General features: G+C 45.5%; 1 protein-coding gene across 4 annotated transcripts in view; it reads left to right on the top strand.

Annotated features, from left to right (window-relative positions):
- Nucleotides 1-21,459, top strand: part of UNK (unk zinc finger) — a 65,932-nt gene that overhangs the window by 24,827 nt on the left and 19,646 nt on the right. For all 4 annotated transcript variants that reach the window (XM_044982939.1, XM_044982937.1, XM_044982936.1 and 1 more), the window contains exons 2-10: nucleotides 4,852-5,061; nucleotides 7,414-7,590; nucleotides 8,040-8,170; nucleotides 8,300-8,435; nucleotides 10,131-10,248; nucleotides 11,169-11,253; nucleotides 13,331-13,473; nucleotides 14,659-14,706; nucleotides 15,501-15,701. In XM_044982939.1, coding sequence (XP_044838874.1) covers nucleotides 4,852-5,061; nucleotides 7,414-7,590; nucleotides 8,040-8,170; nucleotides 8,300-8,435; nucleotides 10,131-10,248; nucleotides 11,169-11,253; nucleotides 13,331-13,473; nucleotides 14,659-14,706; nucleotides 15,501-15,701 — 1,249 coding nt within the window. The remainder of the gene's footprint in view (nucleotides 1-4,851; nucleotides 5,062-7,413; nucleotides 7,591-8,039; nucleotides 8,171-8,299; nucleotides 8,436-10,130; nucleotides 10,249-11,168; nucleotides 11,254-13,330; nucleotides 13,474-14,658; nucleotides 14,707-15,500; nucleotides 15,702-21,459) is intronic.

Below are 21,459 nucleotides of genomic sequence, written 5' to 3'. Positions count from 1 at the left end.
TGAAACTGACTAGTTTTATTTTCACTGTCCAAGCTTCAGGAAAAGCAAGAAGTAACCAGTCAGGACAAATGGAGAAAAATATATCTGTTTTTAAAAACTCTTTCAGCTGTAATAATCTGAGGCATTAAACCTGTCTTTACGGTGTTTTTATTTAATGTGATTTTTAACCTGACTGTATCTCTTTAAGGGAAGAAAAATCTCTTCCCACTCACACCTTTCAGAAGCCTGGTCTACACTAGGCGTTTAAATCGGTTTTAGGAGCGTAAAACCGATTTAACGCCACAACCGTTCACACTAGGAGGCACCTTATATCGATTTTAATGGCTCTTTAAATCGGTTTCTGTACTCCTCCCCGACAAGAGGAGTAGCGCTAATATCGGTATTAACATATCGGAATAGGGTTAGTGTGGCCGCAAATCGACGGTATTGGCCTCCGGGCGGTATCCCACAGTGCACCAGTGACCGCTCTGGACAGCATTCTGAACTCGGATGCACTGGCCAGGTAGACAGGAAAAGCCCCGCGAACTTTTGAAATTCATTTCCTGCTTCCCCAGCGTGGAGAGCTCATCAGCACAGGTGACCACGCACAGCTCATCAGCACAGGTAACAATGCAGTCTCCTGAGAATCGAAAAAGAGCCCCAGCATGGACTGCACGGGAGGTACTGGATCTGATCGCTATATGGGGAGAGGATTCAGTGCTAACAGAACTGCGTTCCAAAAGACGAAATGAAAAAGTATTTGAAAGAATTTCTAAGGCTATGACGGATAAAGGCCACAGCAGGGACTCAGTGCAGTGCAGAGTGAAAGTTAAGGAGCTCAGACAAGCCTACCAGAAAACCAAAGAAGCAAATGGAAGGTCCGGGGCAGGTCGAAAAACATGCCACTTCTATGCTGAGCTGCATGCAATTTTAGGGGGCTGCGCCACAAGTACCCCACCCCTGATCGTGGATTCCGAGGTGGGAGTTGTAATCTCTGCCATGGCTGAGGATTATGCAGACGGGGAAGAGGAAGATGAAGAAGAGGAGGAAGACCTAGCAGAGAGCACACAGCACTCCGTGAGCCCCAGCAGCCAGGAGCTTTTTATCACCCTGACGGAATTACCCTCCTCCCAGCCCTCACAAGCAACTATCCCAGACAATGACGCCATGGAAGGGAGCTCTGGTGAGTGTACCTTTGCAAATAGCAAACATTGTTTTTTAAGCAAGCCTTTTTTAATGATTGATTTGCCCTGAGGACTTGGGATGCATTCGCAGACAGTATAGTTACTTAGAAAAGTTTGTTAACATGTCCGGGGATTGAGAGGAAATCCTCCAGGGACATCTCGATGAAGCGCTCCTGTAGGTACTCCAGAAGCCTTTGCATAAGGTTTCTGGGCAAGGCAGCCTTGTTCCGCCCACCATGGTAGGACACTTTACCACGCCATGCATGTAGCAAGTAATCAGGTATCATTGCGTGGCAAAGCATAGCAGCGTATGGTCCCGGTGACTGCTGGCATTCAAGAAGCATCCGGTCTTTATCTTGTTGTGTTATCCTCAGCAAAGTTATATTGTTCAGGATAACCTGGTTAAAAATCAGGAAATTAAGTAAGGGGGGTGGCCATTTTTCTACTGGGTTCGTGGACTGCAGCAGCTTAAAAAAAAACCTTTCCTGCACGTAGCGAAGCGGGGGGAGGGGAGGAGTGAAATGCCGATGATCTTTTTTGTGTTTGGTCACCAGCGATCTTCCCCAAGCTACCAGCCACGCAGTGGGGGGGAGGGGGGGAAGGTTGTTGATTAGCAGGGAGCTAGCGTGGTATTAGCCATGCGTTGGGGGGGGAGGGGTAAATCACTACAGAAGCCGAAAGACAGTGGCTTACCATGGCCGCATGCAAGCTGAATTCTGATGCCTGGACCTGTGTCTGTGAGATCTGTAACTCCAGAGCTGCAAGCACTCACTATTAAGATGAAAAATGCGACCTTGTAGGGAAATCACATGTGCTAGGTGAATAGTGCTGTTCACTGTGAAAGAGTATAACCATTGTTCTGTAAAATGTATCTTTCTAAATATTTATCTCCCTCATGCAGCTGCAAATTTTTCAACCATCCCTCCTCCATCCCAAAGGCTAGCACAGATAAGGCGGAGGAAAAAGAAGACGCGAGATGAGATGTTCTCGGATATTATGGAAGTTACACGCAATGAAAGAGCTCATCTGAATGAGTGGAAGGACGTGGTATCAAATTACAGGAAAGAGGCCAGTGAACGTGAGGACAGGAGGGATGAATGTGAGGACAGGAGAGACACCCGAGATGAGAGGTGGCGGCAGGAAGACCGGCAGGAAAATCAGCGGTGGCGGCAGGAAGATCAGCGGTGGCGGGATGCAACTCTGGGGCTGCTGCGTGATCAAACTGACATGCTCCGGCGTCTGGTGGAGCTTCAGGAACGGCAGCAGGATCACAGAGTGCCGCTGCAGCCCCTGTATAACCACCCTCAACCCTCACCATGTTCCACATCCTCCTCACCCAGACGTGTAAGAACGCGTGGGGGGAGGCTCCGTGCACCCGCCCACTCCACCCCCGTGGACAGCCCAACCAGAAGGCTGTCGTTACTGTGAATTTTTTTTAATGGCCTTCTCCATCCCTCCTATCCTCCTCCCAAACCACACCCTTACTTCTCTCCCTCTTTTTATAATGAATTAATAAAGACTTCATGCTTTTTAAATGAGAGTGACTTTATTTGCATAAGTAAGCTGTACTCGAAGGGGGAGGGGGAGTTGCTTACAGGGACTGAGTCAATCAAGGGGGTTGGGTGTTCATCAACAAACACAGCAGTCACACTGTACCCTGGCCATTGATGAAGCTCGTTTTCAAAGCTTCTCTGATGCGCACCGCTTCCTGGTGTGCTCTTCTAATCTCCCTGGTGTCTGGCTGCACGTAATCAGCGGCCAGGTGATTTGCCTCAGCCTCCCACCCCGCCATAAAGGTCTCCCCCTTACTCTCACAGAGATTGTGGAGAATACAGCAAGCAGCAATAACATAGGGGACATTGGTTTGGCTGAGGTCTGAGCGAGTCAGTAATGTCCGCCAGCGCGCCTTTAAATGGCCAAATGCACATTCCACCACCATTCTGCACTTGCTCAGCCTGTAATTGAACAGATCCTGACCACTGTCCAGGCTGCCTGTGTATGGCTTCATGAGCCATGGCATCAAGGGGTAGGCTGGGTCCCCCAGGATAACGACAGGCATTTCAACATCCCCAACTGTTATTTTCTGGTCTGGGAAGTAATTCCCTTGCTGCAGCCGTTTAAACAGAGTAGTGCTTCTGAAGACGCGAGCGTCATGAACCCTCCCTGGCCATCCCACGTGGATGTTTGTGAAACGTCCCTTGTGATCTACCAGTGCTTGCAGCACCATTGAAAAGTACCCCTTCCGGTTTACGTACTGGGTGCCCTGGCGCTGCGGTGACAAGATAGGGATATGGGTTCCATCTATCGCCCCCCCACAGTTAGGGAATCCCAGTGCAGCAAAGCCATCCACTATGGCCTGCACGTTTCCCAGAGTCACAACCTTTCGTAGCAGCAGCTTAGTGATTGCTTTGGCTACTTGCATCACAGCAGCCCCCACAGTAGATTTTCCAACTCCAAATTGATTCCCGACTGACCGGTAGCTGTCTGGCGTTGCAAGCTTCCACAGGGCTATCGCCACTCGCTTCTCTACTGTGAGGGCTGCTCTCATCTTGGTATTCTGGCGTTTCAGGGCAGGGGCAAGCAAGTCACAAAGTTCCATGAAAGTGCCCTTATGCATGCGAAAGTTTCGCAGCCACTGGGAATCGTCCCACACCTGCAACACAATGCGGTCCCACCAGTCAGTGCTTGTTTCCCAGGCCCAAAATCGGCGTTCAATGGATAGAATCTGCCCCATTACCATCAGGATCTCCAAAGCGCAGGGGCCCGCGGTTTGAGAGAATTCTGTGTCTACGTCCTCATCACTGTCATCGCCGCGCTGCCGTATCCGCCTCCTCCTCACCTCGGTTTGAAGGTCCTGGTTCACCATAGACTGCACGAGAGTGCGCGAGGTGTTTAAAACATTCACGATTGCGGTATTGAGCTGAGCAGGGTCCATGCTTGCTGTGTTATGGCGTCCGCACAGTTCACCAAGCAAAAAAGGCGCGAAACGCTTGTCTGCTGCTTTCAGGGAGGGAGGGGTGAGGCTGTACCCAGAACCACCCGCGACAATGATTTTTGCCCCATCAGGCACTGGGATCACAACCCGGAAATTCCAAGGGGCGGGGGAGGCTGCGGGAACTATGGGATAGCTACCCACAGTGCAACGCTCCAGAAATCGACGCTAGCCTTGGACCGTGGACGCAACCCACCGATTTAATGTGTTTAGTGTGGCCGCGCGCAATCGATTTTATACAATCTGTTTTGCTAAACCGGTTTATGTAAAATCGGAATAATTCCGTAGTGTAGACGTACCCAGAGTTAGGGATGGAATTAGGTAGATCTGTATCTAAAAATACTGCTTGCTTACTAAATATTTAACTAGTTCACTGAGCATTCAAACAACCCTCTTTTAAATGGTACTTAAAAATATAATAGGAAATTCTTTGTTGATTGCGGCTGCTTTTAGCCCTGATGTTTGAATTCCAAGTTTGAGTTGAGCAGCCTGGAAACTAATGTCTCCCTGCTCCAGAAAACCAGCAGCTTCCTAATCTGTTATTGAGAATTAAAACGGGGGGAGGGTGTGGGAAACACAGCATGCATCCCTGTGATGGATGCTGTGTGGTTTGGAATGGGCTCTGCAGAGTGAGTTGTCATGGGTTCTGACCCGTCTCCTTGTTCTAACCTCTTTCTCCTTGATTTCTGCCTGCAGCTACCTGAAGGAGTTCCGCACTGAGCAGTGCCCCCTTTTTGTGCAGCACAAATGCACTCAGCACCGGCCCTATACTTGCTTCCATTGGCACTTTGTCAACCAGCGTCGTCGCAGATCTATCCGCCGTCGGGATGGCACCTTTAACTACAGCCCTGACATTTACTGTACCAAATACGATGAGACCACAGGAATCTGCCCAGAAGGAGATGAGTAAGTAAAGTCTGCTCATTCCTGCTTTCTGCCAGTCAGCTCTTGGGATCAGTCCAGGTGTTGATTCCAACCAGTGTTTATAGAGACAAGACGCTTCAGCAAAACAGCTTTTTAAACTTAAGATCATACAGAGTCACCTAAGAACAGACGTAAAAGCTGCAGTAGCAACCTCTGTATTTCAACCCTAAAGCAGAGGTACTACTTCTAGGACTAAGAGAGAAGTTCAGGCTCCATTACCTCTTCAATCCTTGCATCTTCAGCAGAGTTTTGAGGACAACTGGACTGAGATTGGCCACCATGCAAACATCAAACTAGCTCATGTCACTATCAGCTTGAGCTGATGGCCGACTGGTGAAAAGCTCTGTGTCCTCTTACCTGTGCCCTGAACCATCCAGCCTCAACTTTTAAAATTATATAACTTAATTACCCTTTACTGATGCCTAGTGACCATTAATATGTCACTAGAGCCCTGGGAGGTACACAAGGTGGAGAAACGCTCTAGAATGCCATGTTTTTCCCCATCAGTTGTTTGGTAGGTTCTGTTGGAATAGAGAGATATTTTAGAAGATTATTACTGCAGTGTGCTATGGCAGGCATCAGCCATGCAGGAGTGAACATGGAGAATGTAGAATCAGAGACAAGATAAACTGTCGAGGAATAATAGCATATCCTGACGGGGGTCAAAATATAGACTGATGCAATTTCAGTTACGTGTCATGGTGCCAATATAAACAAAAAAGGTGAAACATATCTGGAAAGTGGGAAATTCTGCTAACTGAATAAAGGATAAAGTAGAGAGTGAAACAATCCACCAGACCTGTGGTGTCAGTTTCTATTCAGAGTCTCTCATTAGTGGGGTGCTGGATGGGCAGGTAATAGGATATGGAGCCTTTGACCTCCAGATTACTTGTTCATATTTGGCCCAGGTTAGTAGTGAATTAAACCATCTTACTGCTGTTGTTTGGTCCGTATCTTTGGATCGGTCCCACAAGTACATCAACTTCACCTATTTTTCTGGTTCTTATACATTTCTTAGTGACAGGTTTGTAGATTTTTTTCCCCGCTCAGAGTATGACTAAAATGTAGTAGAAAGAAAAAAATAAAGTGTCAGCTAAAATGATAGTGTTCTGTATTTCCTCCCTTGCCCCATGCTCTCCTGTGAGCGGTCTGTCTAGCTATAGACGGACTGGCACAGCCCATGGGCCCTAAAGCAGTACATAGGCAGGAAACCGTGACAGCTAGGAACCTAAATGAAAGGAGAGCTGCAAAGGAAATGTGTGTGCCATGTGATGTCCCTCATTCATCGCTAATACACCAGTAAAGCCTTGAGAGTGTTCTTGCTCTTTTCTGGATCGCTGACACTCATTGATCTATAGCAGTGGTTCCCAAACTGGGGTTTGTGAACCCTGGGGGTTTGCAAAATATTACAGGGGTTCTCGGGAAAAAATTCCCTAATGGCAGACAGAGCTGTCCCTAGGGACCCCGGGCAGCCCAGGGCCAGCAGCCCAGAGCCTCTGGACTTCCAAGAGCTAAGCAGATCAAAGCAAGCATATCAGTCACACTGAGGAGATTTAAACTTCAAGAGTCCTTATAAGAAATAGAAAGGGAGGTGGATATTTTTTGCTGTTTTTTAAATTAAATAGGCAGCTAGTATTGTTTTAAAATTATTATGAAGAACAAGTTTAAGCTTTGTTGTAATGTGTGTTGTTTGCCTGGACTGCTCAAGACCTGAATGCTTGTGTAGGAGGAACTCTTTGAGTTGGCTTCTTAAATACCTTCATTCTATCGCATCTGATACTCCTTGATGAAACATAGGAGGCTTGTCTTATAACAGACTTATTCAAAGTGATACAAGCTACAAAAGTGAGATCTTGCCGTTTTCATAATGTAATAAAAATACTGTAATGCTAAATAATAATAATAAATAGTGTGTAATAAACATGTCATAAAAACAAATTTTATACTTCCAAGATCACTGCTTTTATCATTTATACTCAGGTAAAGGAGAAATCCCTGGAAATATTCCTTTTTAGGAGGGGGTTCGCGAGACTTGACATTTTAATGAAAGGGGTTCGCAGGTTATTAAAGTTTGGGAACCACTGCTCTATAGAATAATGAGCCTCTGAAGGCTTAAGGATCCAGTTGTTTGTCTGTGAGAGAAGCTGTTATCTAGTATGCAGTGGCAGATTTAGGATTTAAAGAATGCTGTAAGGAATGATAAAAGAGAGGGGCAGGGTTAGTAAAATTGAAAACACCAGCAGTCTTCATCATCAGCATGTCCTTTCATACCGGTCAGTCCACCCTGGCAACAAGAGCATGACCAGAATTTGGCTCTTTTCCCCTATGCCTCAGGTGTCCATTCTTGCATAGAACTACTGGTGACACAGAGAGGAGATATCATCTGCGCTACTACAAAACTGGAATCTGCATCCATGAGACTGACTCCAAAGGAAATTGCACAAAGAACGGCCTCCACTGCGCCTTTGCTCATGGGCCTCATGACCTACGTTCTCCTGTTTACGACATCAGGTAGCGGAGGATGGAGTTTCACATTGGGGCAGTGCATGGAGGGGTGATCACTGGACCTGAATGGAAGGTCAGCTGATCAAATAATATACACAAATGTAACAAAATACTGCTAAATATCAGAGTGATGGCAATATTCCCCCCCTAGCAAGGCAAAACACAAAAACCTCTTCAGAGGGGTTCCCCAAAAAAGGGGTTCACACGAGGCTAGTGGCACCCTGCCTAAGAACCCTGCAGGGGGTTCAAACTTCTGAGGCTGAAATTCCCAGGGAATGTACTGCTGGTGTTTGATCACTTGTTTCTTTGTATGTTATGGCAAAAGCCAGTGGACATCATGAACATACAACTACTTCAAAGTGCTGTAGCAATTGTCTGACAGAATTGTTAGACACACGTATCTGTCTCTTCATCTGCTCTGTCTGCCTATTGTTCATTTAACTCTATTCCCGAAGGGAGCTTCAGGCTATGGAGGCTTTGCAGAATGGTCAGACCACATCAGAGGGTGGCATAGAGGGTCAATCTGCAGTCGCTGCTAGCCATGCTATGATAGAGAAAATACTCAGTGAGGAGCCAAGGTGGCAAGGTGAGTCCCTTAGGGTCTTGCATGGGGGGCAATCCAGTGTGCTTGGAGTGCCCGCTCCCATCAAGGGCTTTTGCATAGTAAGCAAAACACCTGTCATCTCCAAGTAACCAGTGGGACCTTCCTTCACAGACACAACGTATGTGTTGGGAAACTACAAGACAGAGCAATGCAAGAAACCCCCCCGTCTCTGTCGCCAGGGTTACGCCTGTCCCTACTACCACAACAGCAAAGATAGAAGAAGGAGCCCGAGAAAACACAAATACAGGTACCTTCATCCTGGGCCTTTCATTTTCCAGCTTAGGAGTTCAGGGTTGGCGGAGGTCCCCAACCAAGGACTTTGGATTTGCTTCATTTAATATTGTTAGCCCTTCCTTAAGGCCTGTTCTGACAGTTCTGCTGTGCTGAAGGACTGGGTTAACATGCTAGTCCCAGGCCTGGGAATTTGACGTATAACTAGGGTCAATAATGAATGCCTATAATAAACAAGTAACTATGTTACCAAATCATGTTACAGCTCTGGTCTACTCATTGTGGACAGAACCTGCACGCGGCTTCTCCATAACAACCATAATGAGTTAAACAAAAAACTCATTTAAAAAATGATGCAGGGTGAAAAAAACCTAAAAGGGGAATTTAGTTCCATTTGTAAACAAAACCACACGTGGCGTGTAGGTCATGTTTTTATGGGCTTAACTGAGAGCAGGTAAACCTTTTCAGAATTATCAGGCCATCTCAAGTGTCTGATGATTGAGATTGAAAGGGGTTTGGGGAGATCACCAGTGCTGCCTGCTTTGCACTCCTCATTTGACTGTTAAAGGGTCCTGCAACGTAGTTTAGAGGTGATCACATCATCTTCCTGTCTCCTGACTCGTCACCATTGAGGTGTCTTCGTGAACACAGTTTGTCCAGCTTAGTGGCTCTGATTTCCAAGAGCACAAAAGAACTTTTATTATGGCCTCAGGGGGGCTTTTCTTCAGTCCCTCTTAAAAACATCAAAACTGGCTGAAAAACATGGTGGGCAAATCATGAACAGTCTCGTTTTCCTCCCAACGTTTTGGTCACAAAATTTTTCCAATCAGTTCTAAAACCCCGTAAAATCAAAGGAGCATTAACCCATCACCTCCAGGACAAGCATACGCACCATGAGAGTCCTCTGGTGACATCCAGAGACTCTTCCTCCTATCTCCCAACAGGAGGCCCCTCCCATCTTTCTGTCCCATCTTTGTGTCTTATTAACAAGTATTGGAAGAGTTGAGGGCCCCCTACCAGTGCATGGAGAGCATCAGTATCTCTCCTACTTCTGTGCTGCCAGCCATCCTCCCCCAACAACTGATGCGGCTATCTGCTCAGTCCCTGCTGCTGCTGCTATGTGCCTCCCCTGCAGTTTATTGAGGGAATGGATAAGACCATAGAGAACAGGGGGAGTGGGGCACAGCAAGAGTGCAGACCGGGGAAACAGAAAAGGTTCCCAGCAGAGAGAAAGGGAACAGGCCTGCATTTTCACTGGTGACCCACACAGCCAGTCTTCTACAGGCCCACAATGTAACCCTGGAAACTGACTAGCCTACAGTGCTATGTGTTTTGGGATTAGTCAATTAACTTATTAACATTATATGAAGACCCAAACAGATCCAGTATCTTTGACACTATCATATCACCTACTAATACAGTTAAACTATTTTGGTTCAAGTCAGCATTAAGTCTCAGATGGGGAAAAAAAAATCTCTTTAATTGGGCAATCTTTACAAGCAATAGAAGCTGCAGAGGTAGCAGGGAGGAAGCTGCATAGGCACCAAGGAGTGAGTGCAGGAGAAGAAGCCGGGAGAGCAGAGTGTGTACAATGGAGGGGAGCAGTAGAGCCTGGCTCCTGGTTTGGGATGTTGGGGTGCCAGGAGGTAGGGCTGAGAGTGGCCAATACATGTTTATGTTTGATGCATTCCACTACCCCTTCTTTATACAGATCTTCACCATGCCCCAGTGTGAAACATGGAGATGAGTGGGGAGACCCCAGTAAGTGTGAGAATGGGGACACATGCCAGTACTGCCACACTCGCACAGAGCAGCAGTTTCACCCAGAGGTATGGTAACCCGACCTTCCCATTTGACATCTTGCTATTTGAGAGGGAGAATTCCAGGTGTTGGTAGGCAGCAAGGGCCCAGCAAACAGGCAGGGAATGATGAGCTGCTTGCAACATGGTCCTTGAGTGCAGAAGCAGCACATTTGAAGTGAGCTTGGACCACAGCTATTTGACAAGGGTCCCTTTGGGGGGAAAGTAGAGAAGGAGGGGAAAAGAGTATGTGTGAGGGAGAAAGAGAGGGTAAACGCGTAGTGTGTGTGTGTGTATTGTAGATGTGCTGAATGGGTACACAGGTGAACTAATAGGGTTTATCTACTATGAAAGTGATTTGTAATTGACAGTTGTCAGTAACAGGTCCCCATGAACCAGTTCTGAAAATGGCTTAACTGCTAGTGCAGACTGGCCCAAAGCTTTTCCAGAAGAATTACAGAAAGCATGTCACAGTCACACTTCACATTATGGTGTTGAAAGTGGTTTTGTCTGGCTGACACTAGCAATGTCATTTTCCCCATCAGAGGAAGGAAGAACCCATCTGTCAGTTATTGATCATTTTCTTACTAAACAGGGGATCAGTTTTCTAGCCTGTCATTTATCGGTTGTTCCCCATACACTATAATTTACTGTTCTTCCATACCCAGAGCTCCAATTGAAGTCATTGGGGACTGATGGCAACTGCTAACCCTTAGGTGACCTTAGCTGTGATGGGACAATTATTGACGTTACCAGAACTCCAGTGGCTTTTCTTTCTTTAAAGCAAAGCATTTAAGTGGATACTCTGACATCTTTGTTTGTGTCTGTGACTCTAGTCTGTGTTTCTGTCTCACTGTTGAATCCATTTTAGGTATTTCTCTGCCTGAGTCACGACGCTCAGTCTTTTCTTACTATGTCTCTGTGTGTTTTGTTTTGTTTTTTCGTCTCAGATCTACAAATCCACCAAGTGCAACGACATGCAGCAGTCTGGCAGCTGTCCTCGGGGACCCTTCTGTGCCTTTGCACATGTAGAACGTATGTTGGCTTCTTCTCTCATCTTTCAGTGATGCTTTAGCCATAAATGTCTTTAGTTTGGTGCTCCAGGCCAGAGTAGATAGGACCACAAAGAGGAGAGCTTTCTTTGGTAGTTCATTTAAAGTCATGATGCCAATAGGAGGTGTGAGCACAGCTGAAGGCAATAGATGTTTTGTAGGGCTACAATCATGGTTACTCATTACCTTCACTTTTGAAACATCTTTCCCTCTCTTATATCTCACTAGCTCAGCTCTCCATATCCTCAGAATTATAAGGACTATATTATAGAGAGAGCACTGCCTTTCTTCTTCATATGGTTAAACTGGGACACAGTCAAGTTCAAAGCATATGAGTTCTTAAAAATCTTAGAATGTAATTTCTGACATGAGATTATTAACATTTAAAAATCAAATTTATTTTTACCATTTGTGTTTTTAATTTACATCTTGTATCTTAACTGAGATTAGACAACAAAAATAGATTTGTTTCTAGTCTAGTTGTGCCTCCTATAATTGGCAGCCAGGATCTCCTGAGTTCTAATCCCAACGCCAACACTCCCTCCCTCTGCAGTTTTGGACAAGTCATAGACTTTAAAGCCAAAAGGGACCATCATGATCATTTAGAGTGACCTTCTGCACACTTCAACTTTCTGTGCATGTTTCTCCACGTATTAAGTAATGATAGTATTTTAGTGTGAGGATTTAATTAATGGTCGGTAATGTGCTTTGAAGATGAAAAGTGCTATATAAACACTAAGGAATGTTATTAGGCGGGTTCTCTTGCTAATTCTCTTATACAGTACTAAATGATGCTCTAACATTTGAGTCACAAATAGCGCACAAGATTATTTAAATCCAGATAAGAGCTGTTTTTATTAATATTTTTTTAAACGGCACTAGTAAACATTTTTAACCGTTTTCCAGAAAACCTCTATAGCTCCTGACAATGCCCCTTTAAATGAGAGCAGAGAGTCTGTTGTTGGCTTGTTCTTCATATTTCTCTGGATGTAATAGAGCTAGTTACAAATGTCTGTTTGAATTTGGGACTTCCATACTGGAAGCCACTTTCATGCATAACAGAAAACTTGAATTCCGGTCCCTTTTAGTTTCTTTGTCATAATTCTGGTTGATAAATTTGGTTATTACTGTCGACACTTGCATTTATAAATGAGGGCTAGCTCTTTCACATCCCATTGTTCCCATTGGATTCTGCACCCAAGTTGTAATGCTGAATTTAGGTAATCGGCGCAGAGTGATTGTGAGCAAGTAGAAATGGGCTCTAATCCTTGCTCTGAGACTGATTCACTGCATGACCTTGAGCAAATCTCTTTGTGCCTTGATTTGCCCATCTAAAAAGTGAAAATAATAATTTCTGTCTTGACAGAAGTGTAATGAGGTTTAATTCATTACTATATGTGAAGTGCTTTGAGATCCACAGATGGAAGCCCCTATAAAAAGGAAAATAAAATCATATCCAAGAACATCTAAATCTCTTGGAAATCATCCTGATGAATTTCACGAGTGATAGCCATTTGTTGCTGAGGGCTGAATAATGTTTTAAATCAGTGCAGCGAAAGCCTGCACTATTTTCCTGGGTATTTATGATGTTTAAAGGGAAGGGTGCAATTCCATAGCCTTGTACACACATTACCATTTTCTGTAATGGTTGGTGTTGAGAACTTACGGAAATGTATCTATCTCCCTTTCCTAATCATAACAAATCAATCACCTGTGTGCATAGCATGGATAAAACCCCTAGTTAGTTCAGGATATCCTGAATGTGTAGCATGTAATTCACTTAGTAAAAATACTATTGGAGGAAGAGGTATTACAGAGCTAGAGACCAGCAGATTGCAGAACTGGAGAAAGAGTAATAATATAAGATGAGAAATGCCCATTTTGCCTGATAGGATTTCTTGTTGCTTCTATACTGATTAAAAATAAGCATCCCTGAAACATTCCCTGTGGAGAGCTAGCAGCAGGAGATGTGCGTAGCTGCTGTTCTTCCCAAGCATTTTGTGGTCCCTGGCCATTCATGTAGCTTTGAGTGATATTGCATGCCCTTCTATTTCTCGCAGAGCCTCCACTCAATGAAGATTTACAGCCATCCTCAGCTGTATCCAGCCCAACGCAAACAGGCCCTGTGATGTATATGCCATCAGCTGCTGGTGATTCTGTTCCAGTGAGCCCTTCCAGTCCACATGCCCCGGACCTTAGCAATGTATGTGACCCTGCTGGGAAGCATTTGTCCACATGTTGTGAACCTGCATTTCCCTGACCTGTTGTACCACTGTCTTCCAGAGGAGGAACATTTCCCAAAGGATTTGAATTTTGTTGGCTCTCAGCTCAGTACTTCCCTCAGAGAGCTTACTTGGGGAGGGACATAGGTTTCAATCTTACTCATAAAAACCCACTTCATGCCTATAGCACTTCTCTGCTTTTCATTCTCTCGAAAGTTTCCTTTTTAGCTCTGGGTTAAGGTATTTTTCAGGAAAGTGAAGAGTGGATTGCAGCAGTGCATCCAGCCTAACTCCTTTCTGCTTGGAGAAGAATGTAGGGCTTCTGTTTCCATGTACAAGGCATGAACCAGTATAATCCAGAGTACGAAACTGTAGTTTAGTTTGCTTACACATGAAATCTCAAAGCGGTTTAGCCTGTGCACAGTGTGTCTGGCATTATAGAATATTTGTGATTTACTGAGGGGTGGCCAAGCCCTGCTACATTTACTAGTTTATACAGTGCCCCGAGGTGTGCTATGTACATTAGCTGTACATACAAGACAAGAGGTCCCTGACAAGAAAAGCTTACAATCAAAGTAGACAAACATACAGACACAGGAGTGAGTGGGGTACAAGGCATCTTCTTTTCTTTCTGATTTTTTCCCCCGGTTTTTTATCTTTGCCTATTTGCATTAAGCCACTTTGGAGCTTGCAGCATTCCCAAACTGTTGATGAAGATTTTGAAGAGCTACAATGGCATGGTCTTAAATCATGATTGCAAATTCTAAACTGGTTTAGATGAGTTGAACTCATTTATTTTCTCTTAGTAAATAACACTGTGGAATAAAGTACAAACATTCTTTTATTTTCTGTGAAAGTGCCATCTGAATGCTGGGCAAGCCACAGGGAAACTGAACGTCTGTTCCATCTGATGATCGCTGAGGTCTATTCTCTTTCTGGAGCGCTTCAGTCTTTAAAATTGAACGCTACCTCATCCATGAACACATACCAAAAAAGGAAACACATGCCTTTTTGTCATTTCCTCAGTCATCAGGGCAGCTGCATGTAGTCTGCAAACAAATATAGCTTTGCTGATGATAATTTTACATGAGTAATTAATCAAAGGAAAATACTCAGTGAAGTAACCAACCTCACATGGCCTGTTCTGTTTTGTATTTGTACTTTAGGTGTGGAGTAAACCAGGAACTCTGCCAACTAGCCCCACCTCCACCACAGTAAGTAGTGACTGCAGGTGCAGGGGAGGGAAAATAGCAGACAGCCTGTGTAAAGAATCAAAACATTGTAGGACGCTCCCAGCATTCCCTCTTTGGATCTCCAGCCCTCTCTATGCAGCATTTCAAACTTTGGGATCAACAAGCATGTGCAAACATAGTTCTAAGTTGCAGAAATAATACCGTTTAAATGCATGATGCATGGTTGTGTCCCAAAGGAGAGAACCTGTTGGGGAGCCTTGTTTTAACACTGGTTGTCGATACTTTGGCCTTGTCTACGCTAGGATTTTCAGACTAGCAGGGTGCAGTTCCTCCGGTAGATGCTGTTCTACTCCGCTGCTCCTGCAGGCTCAGGTGTTTTTACTACTGTCTAACAGGGTTAAAACACTTTTCCTCCTCAAAGTGCAGACAGGATCCTAACCTGAATCACCCTGTAGCTTAAGGAAAATGAGAAGAGCTTTGATCAGGCCTGTGAACTCCATGAGTTGCATGTGAGGCTGCAGAGGGGTTGAAGTGTCTCTAGAGCCTCAGGTTACAAATCACTGGGCTAACTCCACCACTGCGTTGCTGAGAAATTACAACAAAGAGCCATTATATTTGTGAGATTTGCACACAAACGGTATTTTGTGCTCCCCCTACTGGCTGTCTAGATTTGTCTCTTTGTGCTGACCATCAATAAAGCTAATGCACAAACAAGGAAGTAAGAGAATCAGTGTCCTTAGGAATCATTTGATTCAGTGCTGCTGACTGTTTGAACTCTCCATTTTTATGACCCTTGTGTTTTCTTCTCCCATTAGATTCTTTGTAGGAACAGCAGTCTCGGAAGTCCATCTAATATATGTGGGTCCCCTCCTGGTGCCATTGGGAAACAACACAGCTTGGAGAGCATTGGTTTTCCCACAGACTCAGTAACAGCAGCGAGCAGCTACAAGAAGGCACCAGGGTTTGAGCGGGAGGATCAGGTGGGAGCTGAGTATCTGAAGAGCTTCAAATGCCAGGTAAGAAGGGAGTGTTGGGTGGTGGAGAGCAATTGCCTGACTTAGTTTTATTGATTCCTCCGTCTGTGGAACAAAAGTAACACGCTATTGCCACAATGTTTGATTCCCAAATCTACTCTTCCACGCCCAACCTCCATCAATCCATTCAATCTCACATCAACTCGTGGGTGTCCTACTGCCATTGCAAACTCAGTCTGTCAAAAATTTAGCTTCTCCTCTTTACTTCAAGTCACTCTCCACCTCTTTCCTTCTCTATTACCATTGGATAGCAACTTGATGTCATTTATATATCCTCCTTCCCGATCCAGGTTCTCTTCGGATGTAGAATATCCCAGAATTAATCTTTTCCTCTCTCTCTTGACTGCTAAAATCCTTGTTCACATCTTGGTCACCTTGATCACTGCACCTTGACCTCTGCTGTTGTCACCTTTCACTTCTCTAGTCTGTCTAAAACACCACTGCTAGTCCTCTTCCTCTCCCACTGCTCCAACCATATCATCCTTCTTCTGGAATCTTTTCCCTGGCTTCCACGTTAAATTGAGACTCCTTGTTCTTCAAGTAGTGTCCCTAGGAGTGCTACACATCAGGATGTGTATGAGCCTGTACACTCTAGATTGGAGAATTTTGTGAGTAGTGTTCATGGGTCTGCAACTGCTCTCTAGATATCCATGTCAAGAATATAAGGCAGGGTTGACCCGCCACCATTCCACTTCTTACTGAACTGTCTGTGACTTGAGATGGAGCGTCGTGTTTTCCGTTCGCTAGACACACAGCTTGCTGCCTCTCTTCACTTAATTTTTTGGTATTTTATTTTTATAATTACTCATGTAAAATTATCGTCAGGATGATGAAGGCCCACCAGGAAATGGTGGAGGTAGCAGCAGCAGCCATGGTGGTGAAGTTCGTGCCAGTAGCCTTTGTCTGTTTTTTTCCGTCTGTTCTTTTTGTTCTTTGATACTTTCCCCACAAAAAGGGAGTTTAATTTCAGACGTACCAGTTTTGGCTTGTTAACTTCCGGCTCCACATCTCCTGTTTTTTACAAGCATAATTTCAACACAGTCATTGAATCATCTCAACTCAGCCTTTTTGTTTAGATTAATTCAATTATTCTGTCTCCCTTTCATACCTTTTTCCATCAACATTTGTTATTAAAGGTTATTTTAACATCTTATGAATTTTTACCTACTTTTTAGAGTTGAGCTCCCAATTTGGGTAAATTTGTAGGCCCATTTGTCATCACACTACTTACCCTCTGACCCTACCATCTTCAACAGTGACTTGTCCTCTAGTACTGACATAGTCACCAGTTTCCCACAAACTTTTTGAGTGTACTGAGAGTAATTTCCTGCTGGTACTGCCACATCCTCTGGTACCATCTCACCAGCCAATCAAGTATCAGCCTCTGGTACCAGTGCAGTTACAGGACCCTTTCCAGATCCCAGTACCAACTTAGTTACTGGTAGCAGCACCACTTGCTCCTCTGATGGTCACTGAGGATGACACCTCATCAGAGGTGAAAGTAAGCCGGCAGGGCTCCGGCGGCGCTTTAAAGGGCCTGGGGCTCTCCGCAGCAGCCAGAGCACCAGGCCCTTTAAATCCTCACCCAAGCCCGGCTGCCGGAGCCCCAGGCCCTTTAAAGTGCTGCCTGAGCCCTGCTGCCAGAGCTCTGGCGGCGCTTTAAAGGGCCTGGGGCTTCACTCAGCAGCTGGAGCCCTGGGCCCTTTAAATCACCACCAGAGCCCTGCTGCCCTGGGGTAGCGGCGGCAGGGCTCCCACGGTGATTTAAAGGGCCCAGAGCTCTGCAGCGGCCGAAGCCCGGGCCCTTTAATTCGCTCCTGAGCCCCGATGCTTCCAGCCGCCTCTGCAGCTGGTAGCCCCGGGATGATTTAAAGGCCCTGGGGCTCCCGGCCACAGCCGGAGCCCCAGGGCCTTTAAATATTGAAAGGCCCCACCTCTCCCGTTTGAGGCCCCGCCTCTTCCAGTTGAGGCCACGCCCCCACTCAGGACTCCGTGGTACTGGTAAGTCCTTTAAGTTACTTTCACCCCTGCACCTCATCCTATTCTGACGTGTCTATACAAGGTTCCTCCACCTTCTCATGCCAACCTCTCTCCCTTGGGGTACACACTAAGGAAGAAAATCCTGGCAGGATATACACCCAGCAGCCCTGACAAAGAAAGCCACGGGGCCTTGCCCCTTTCCCTTCCACCACAGTGGGCTTATTGGGACCCAGAGGCCCCTTTTGGCAACCAGTTCTACTTGGACACATCTCATAAAAGGATACACCAGGAGCAATAACCGTCTCCCTTGGATCCTGCTCTACAGGAGGCTCTTAGAGAGGAGCAAGAACCAGCTGAGGAAGAAGAAACACCACCTTCCCACAAAGCCTCCTCCTCCCCACATGAGGCTGTCATGCCTCCCCCACCATCTTAGACCAATGATTTATAGGCATTTCAAGACTTTATGGAATGAATATCAGGAGGAGATACAGGAACACCAACATTCCCTGTTGGACATCCTTCATGCGTCTCCTCAGGGCAAAATCACCTTTCCCATCAACAATGCTTTGCTGGCCCCAGGCTGTACGATGTGGCTACCATATTACCTATATGTAAATGGGCTGACAAAAAATAGGAGATCCCACCCAGAGGCTCAGAGTATTTTTTTTCTCTCAACCTACAACCAATTCTCTGGTTATCATGGCTGTTAACCAATGAAACAGGCAACATCAGTCCCACTCAATGCCATCTGACAAGGAGCTGAAATGGCTGAACCTTCTGGACCATAAATGCTGCTACTCAGCCTCTTTGCAGCTCAGAGTAGCCAGTAACCAAGCCCTGATGGCAAATTATGATTTTACAAACTACTCAGTTTTTATCTTTTATCGAACACCTGCTTCAGGATCAGAGGGAACAATTTCAAGCCCTCATAACAGGCCAGACAGTTGCTAAGGTGTCTCTCCAGGCCTTGCTCGATGCCATCAAAAAGCTGCATGTTCCATGGCTATGGTAGTAGTCTTGCACTGAGCTTCTTGGCTGAATTCCTATAGCTTCCCCCACAAGGAACAAAATACTGTCAAGAACCTTCCCATTGAGGGACCCAAGTTGTTCAGCAATGCCATGGACACGTCGCGCCATTCTCTTAAAGACCCCCTGGTGACACTGATCTCTGGGCATCTAAATGCCTGCAGCAAAAAGAAAATACAATAGATCATGAATGGGTCAACACTATCATCCCATCCACTACCTGCCCCCCAAGATTGGCTGAACCCCCACAGGAAGAAGCCCAGATGCACTAAGAAAGGACCGTCCCCTACAGTGATGTCCCAGTCGGCAACATCCTCAAAACGACAGTTTTGACCCTTTCCCTCTCTCCACTCTTATGGGGATTGTCTCTCCCATGTTCTACCTTTCTGGGAGCTCATCATCTCACACAGTTGGATCCTGGAGGTGATTTCTACTGCCTGTTCCACCCATTTCAGTTCCTTCCAGACCCCCAACTCCCCTGTCCCATCCATCTTCAGGAACCCTTCTCATGAGGGTTTCATGAGGCCTCCTAATATAAAATCAAACCTGTTCTACCACACTTTATCTGGAAAGGGTTTTATTCCTGGAACTTCCTCGTCCTGAGGAAAAACAGGGGATGGAGACTAATTCTTGGCCTCAGGACTTTGAACATCTTCGTTCACTCTCAGTGTTTCAGAATGGTAACCCAAGCAGTGATAATTCCCTCTTCCTTCAGAACACTTATGTTCGTATAGCCATGCACCCCTCACACAGATTTTTTCTACATTTTCTGGTGGGCAGGGACCACTACCAGTATTGCATTCTACCCTTTGGCCTCTCCACTGCCCCAGGAGTCTTTACCAAAGTCCTCTCAGCCATCACAGCCCATCTTTGCCAGATGGGAATAATCATATTTCCCTACATGGTTGATGGTTCCTGAAAGGTCTCTCATTTCTTGAGACACAGACAGCAATCTTTGTTCCATTCACTGGACCTCCGCCTCAATGTGGATAAGTCTATCCTCGCACTCACTCAGTGGACTTCATTGGGGACACTCTGGATTCGTCCACTGCCACAGCATACTTGCCCAAAGACAGATTTGCCACAATGTTCAGCCTCATTTCAACAATACAACAGAGCCTATAAACCACAGCAAGGGATTTTCTGCAACTTCTGGGCTATATGAAAGCCTATACATTTTAGCAAGACCACGCTTTTAGTGTCTTCAAGCCTGGATGAGCACCATCTACCACCCCAACAAGCACAATCTATCCAAGTGTGGGTCTGTACCTTGGTGGGTCCTCAATTCTCTAAATTGGTGGACAGAGCCACAAAAGGTGTATGTGGGGTCAATCTACCTCTGTAGCCCTACTGAAAAACATACCTATCTCAGACATCTGCAGGGCAGCCACATGTTTTCCCGCATTACACTCTTGTGCCTGCTTCCAGAGCCGATGTGACTTTCAGTAATGCTTCCTACAAACTGAATCCACCTCCTCAGCACCCTCCTCTGTGACTGAAGTACTGCTCGGGAATTTCCTGCCATGAAGTCCCCATAGGGACACTACTCAAAGAGGAAGGCGAGGTTATTTGCCTTGTACAGTAACTGGAGTTCTTCAAGAAGTGTATCCCTATGGATGCCCCAGTATCTGCCATCCTTCCCCTCTGCCTCAGAGTCCTTTTGCTGAGCATTCATGGCTGAGAAGGAACTGGAGTGATGGCCGGTCCATCCCCTTTATATCCTCATACTGGAGCACAATGATATCTAGGGGGCAGGCGTGGACCCACAGATACTGCTGACAAAAATTTCCCATCAAGAGTTGTGGAGGCATGCACACATCCTGATGTGGAGCATCCATAGGGGCACGTATCTCGAAGAACACCAGTTACTGCCTGAGGTAAGTAACTTCTCCTTCTCACTTGCCCCACATAATCTCATCCTGACCTATAACTGAACTGTCATTCCTCTTATTCTTGATGTGCCTCCCAATCCTCTTGCATAATTGCTCCCTTTGTCTCTTTCCATTCTCAGTTTAAAGTCTTAATAATACTGCTCCCTAAGCTTAGAACAATCTCCTGTTTCTTGTCTGCCATGTGCCACCTTTTCCACCTTCAGGTCCAATTCTTCCATTGATTTCCTTCCTTGGTGTTACCAGTAATTTCTCTGCATTTTCCCTTCTGAAATTGATGACTCATCTGTGTCCTGGACAGGGATGGTGGCTTCATCTTTATTCTGTAAAGTGATGTTCTGTAAATTGCTGTTGCTGATGATATTGCTAGTGTGATAAGTAGATTTTTGTTAGGGATTGAAAAAGACATTTTCACAGACATCTTTTCATGAGGGCTGGTCTCTACCAAACTGAGATATGGTTGTATATTACTGAAAGCAGAGGTGCCCAGAAAATCTGCCTTTAATCTGGCCACATTTAGGCCCTGTCTACATTACATTGAGAAAATTAGCATTAAGCCTAAAAGGCACTGTCCACGTTGCACTTCTGTTACAATACAAACAATTGAAATCCCCAGCTTAGATAAGGTCTTGAAAAAATGACGTGATTTAGAAGTCATTAATATCATGTGTGCCCACATGATTTTTTTACAGCTGGGTGGAAGAGTCACGTTTCAAGCCTGCCAGGAAGCTAGTCTTGACCACCGTTTGGTTTAGTTAAAATGATTTAGTTGTGGAATGAACAGCGTTTAAGCCCTATTAATTTAAACCGTTTTCAAAACCAGTTCTGGTGTTTGCTTAACATGG

This window comes from Mauremys mutica, chromosome 12 (assembly GCF_020497125.1).
Source record: "Mauremys mutica isolate MM-2020 ecotype Southern chromosome 12, ASM2049712v1, whole genome shotgun sequence".
Classification (NCBI taxonomy): domain Eukaryota; kingdom Metazoa; phylum Chordata; order Testudines; family Geoemydidae; genus Mauremys; species Mauremys mutica.
This window is presented reverse-complemented; position numbering and strand designations above follow the sequence as displayed.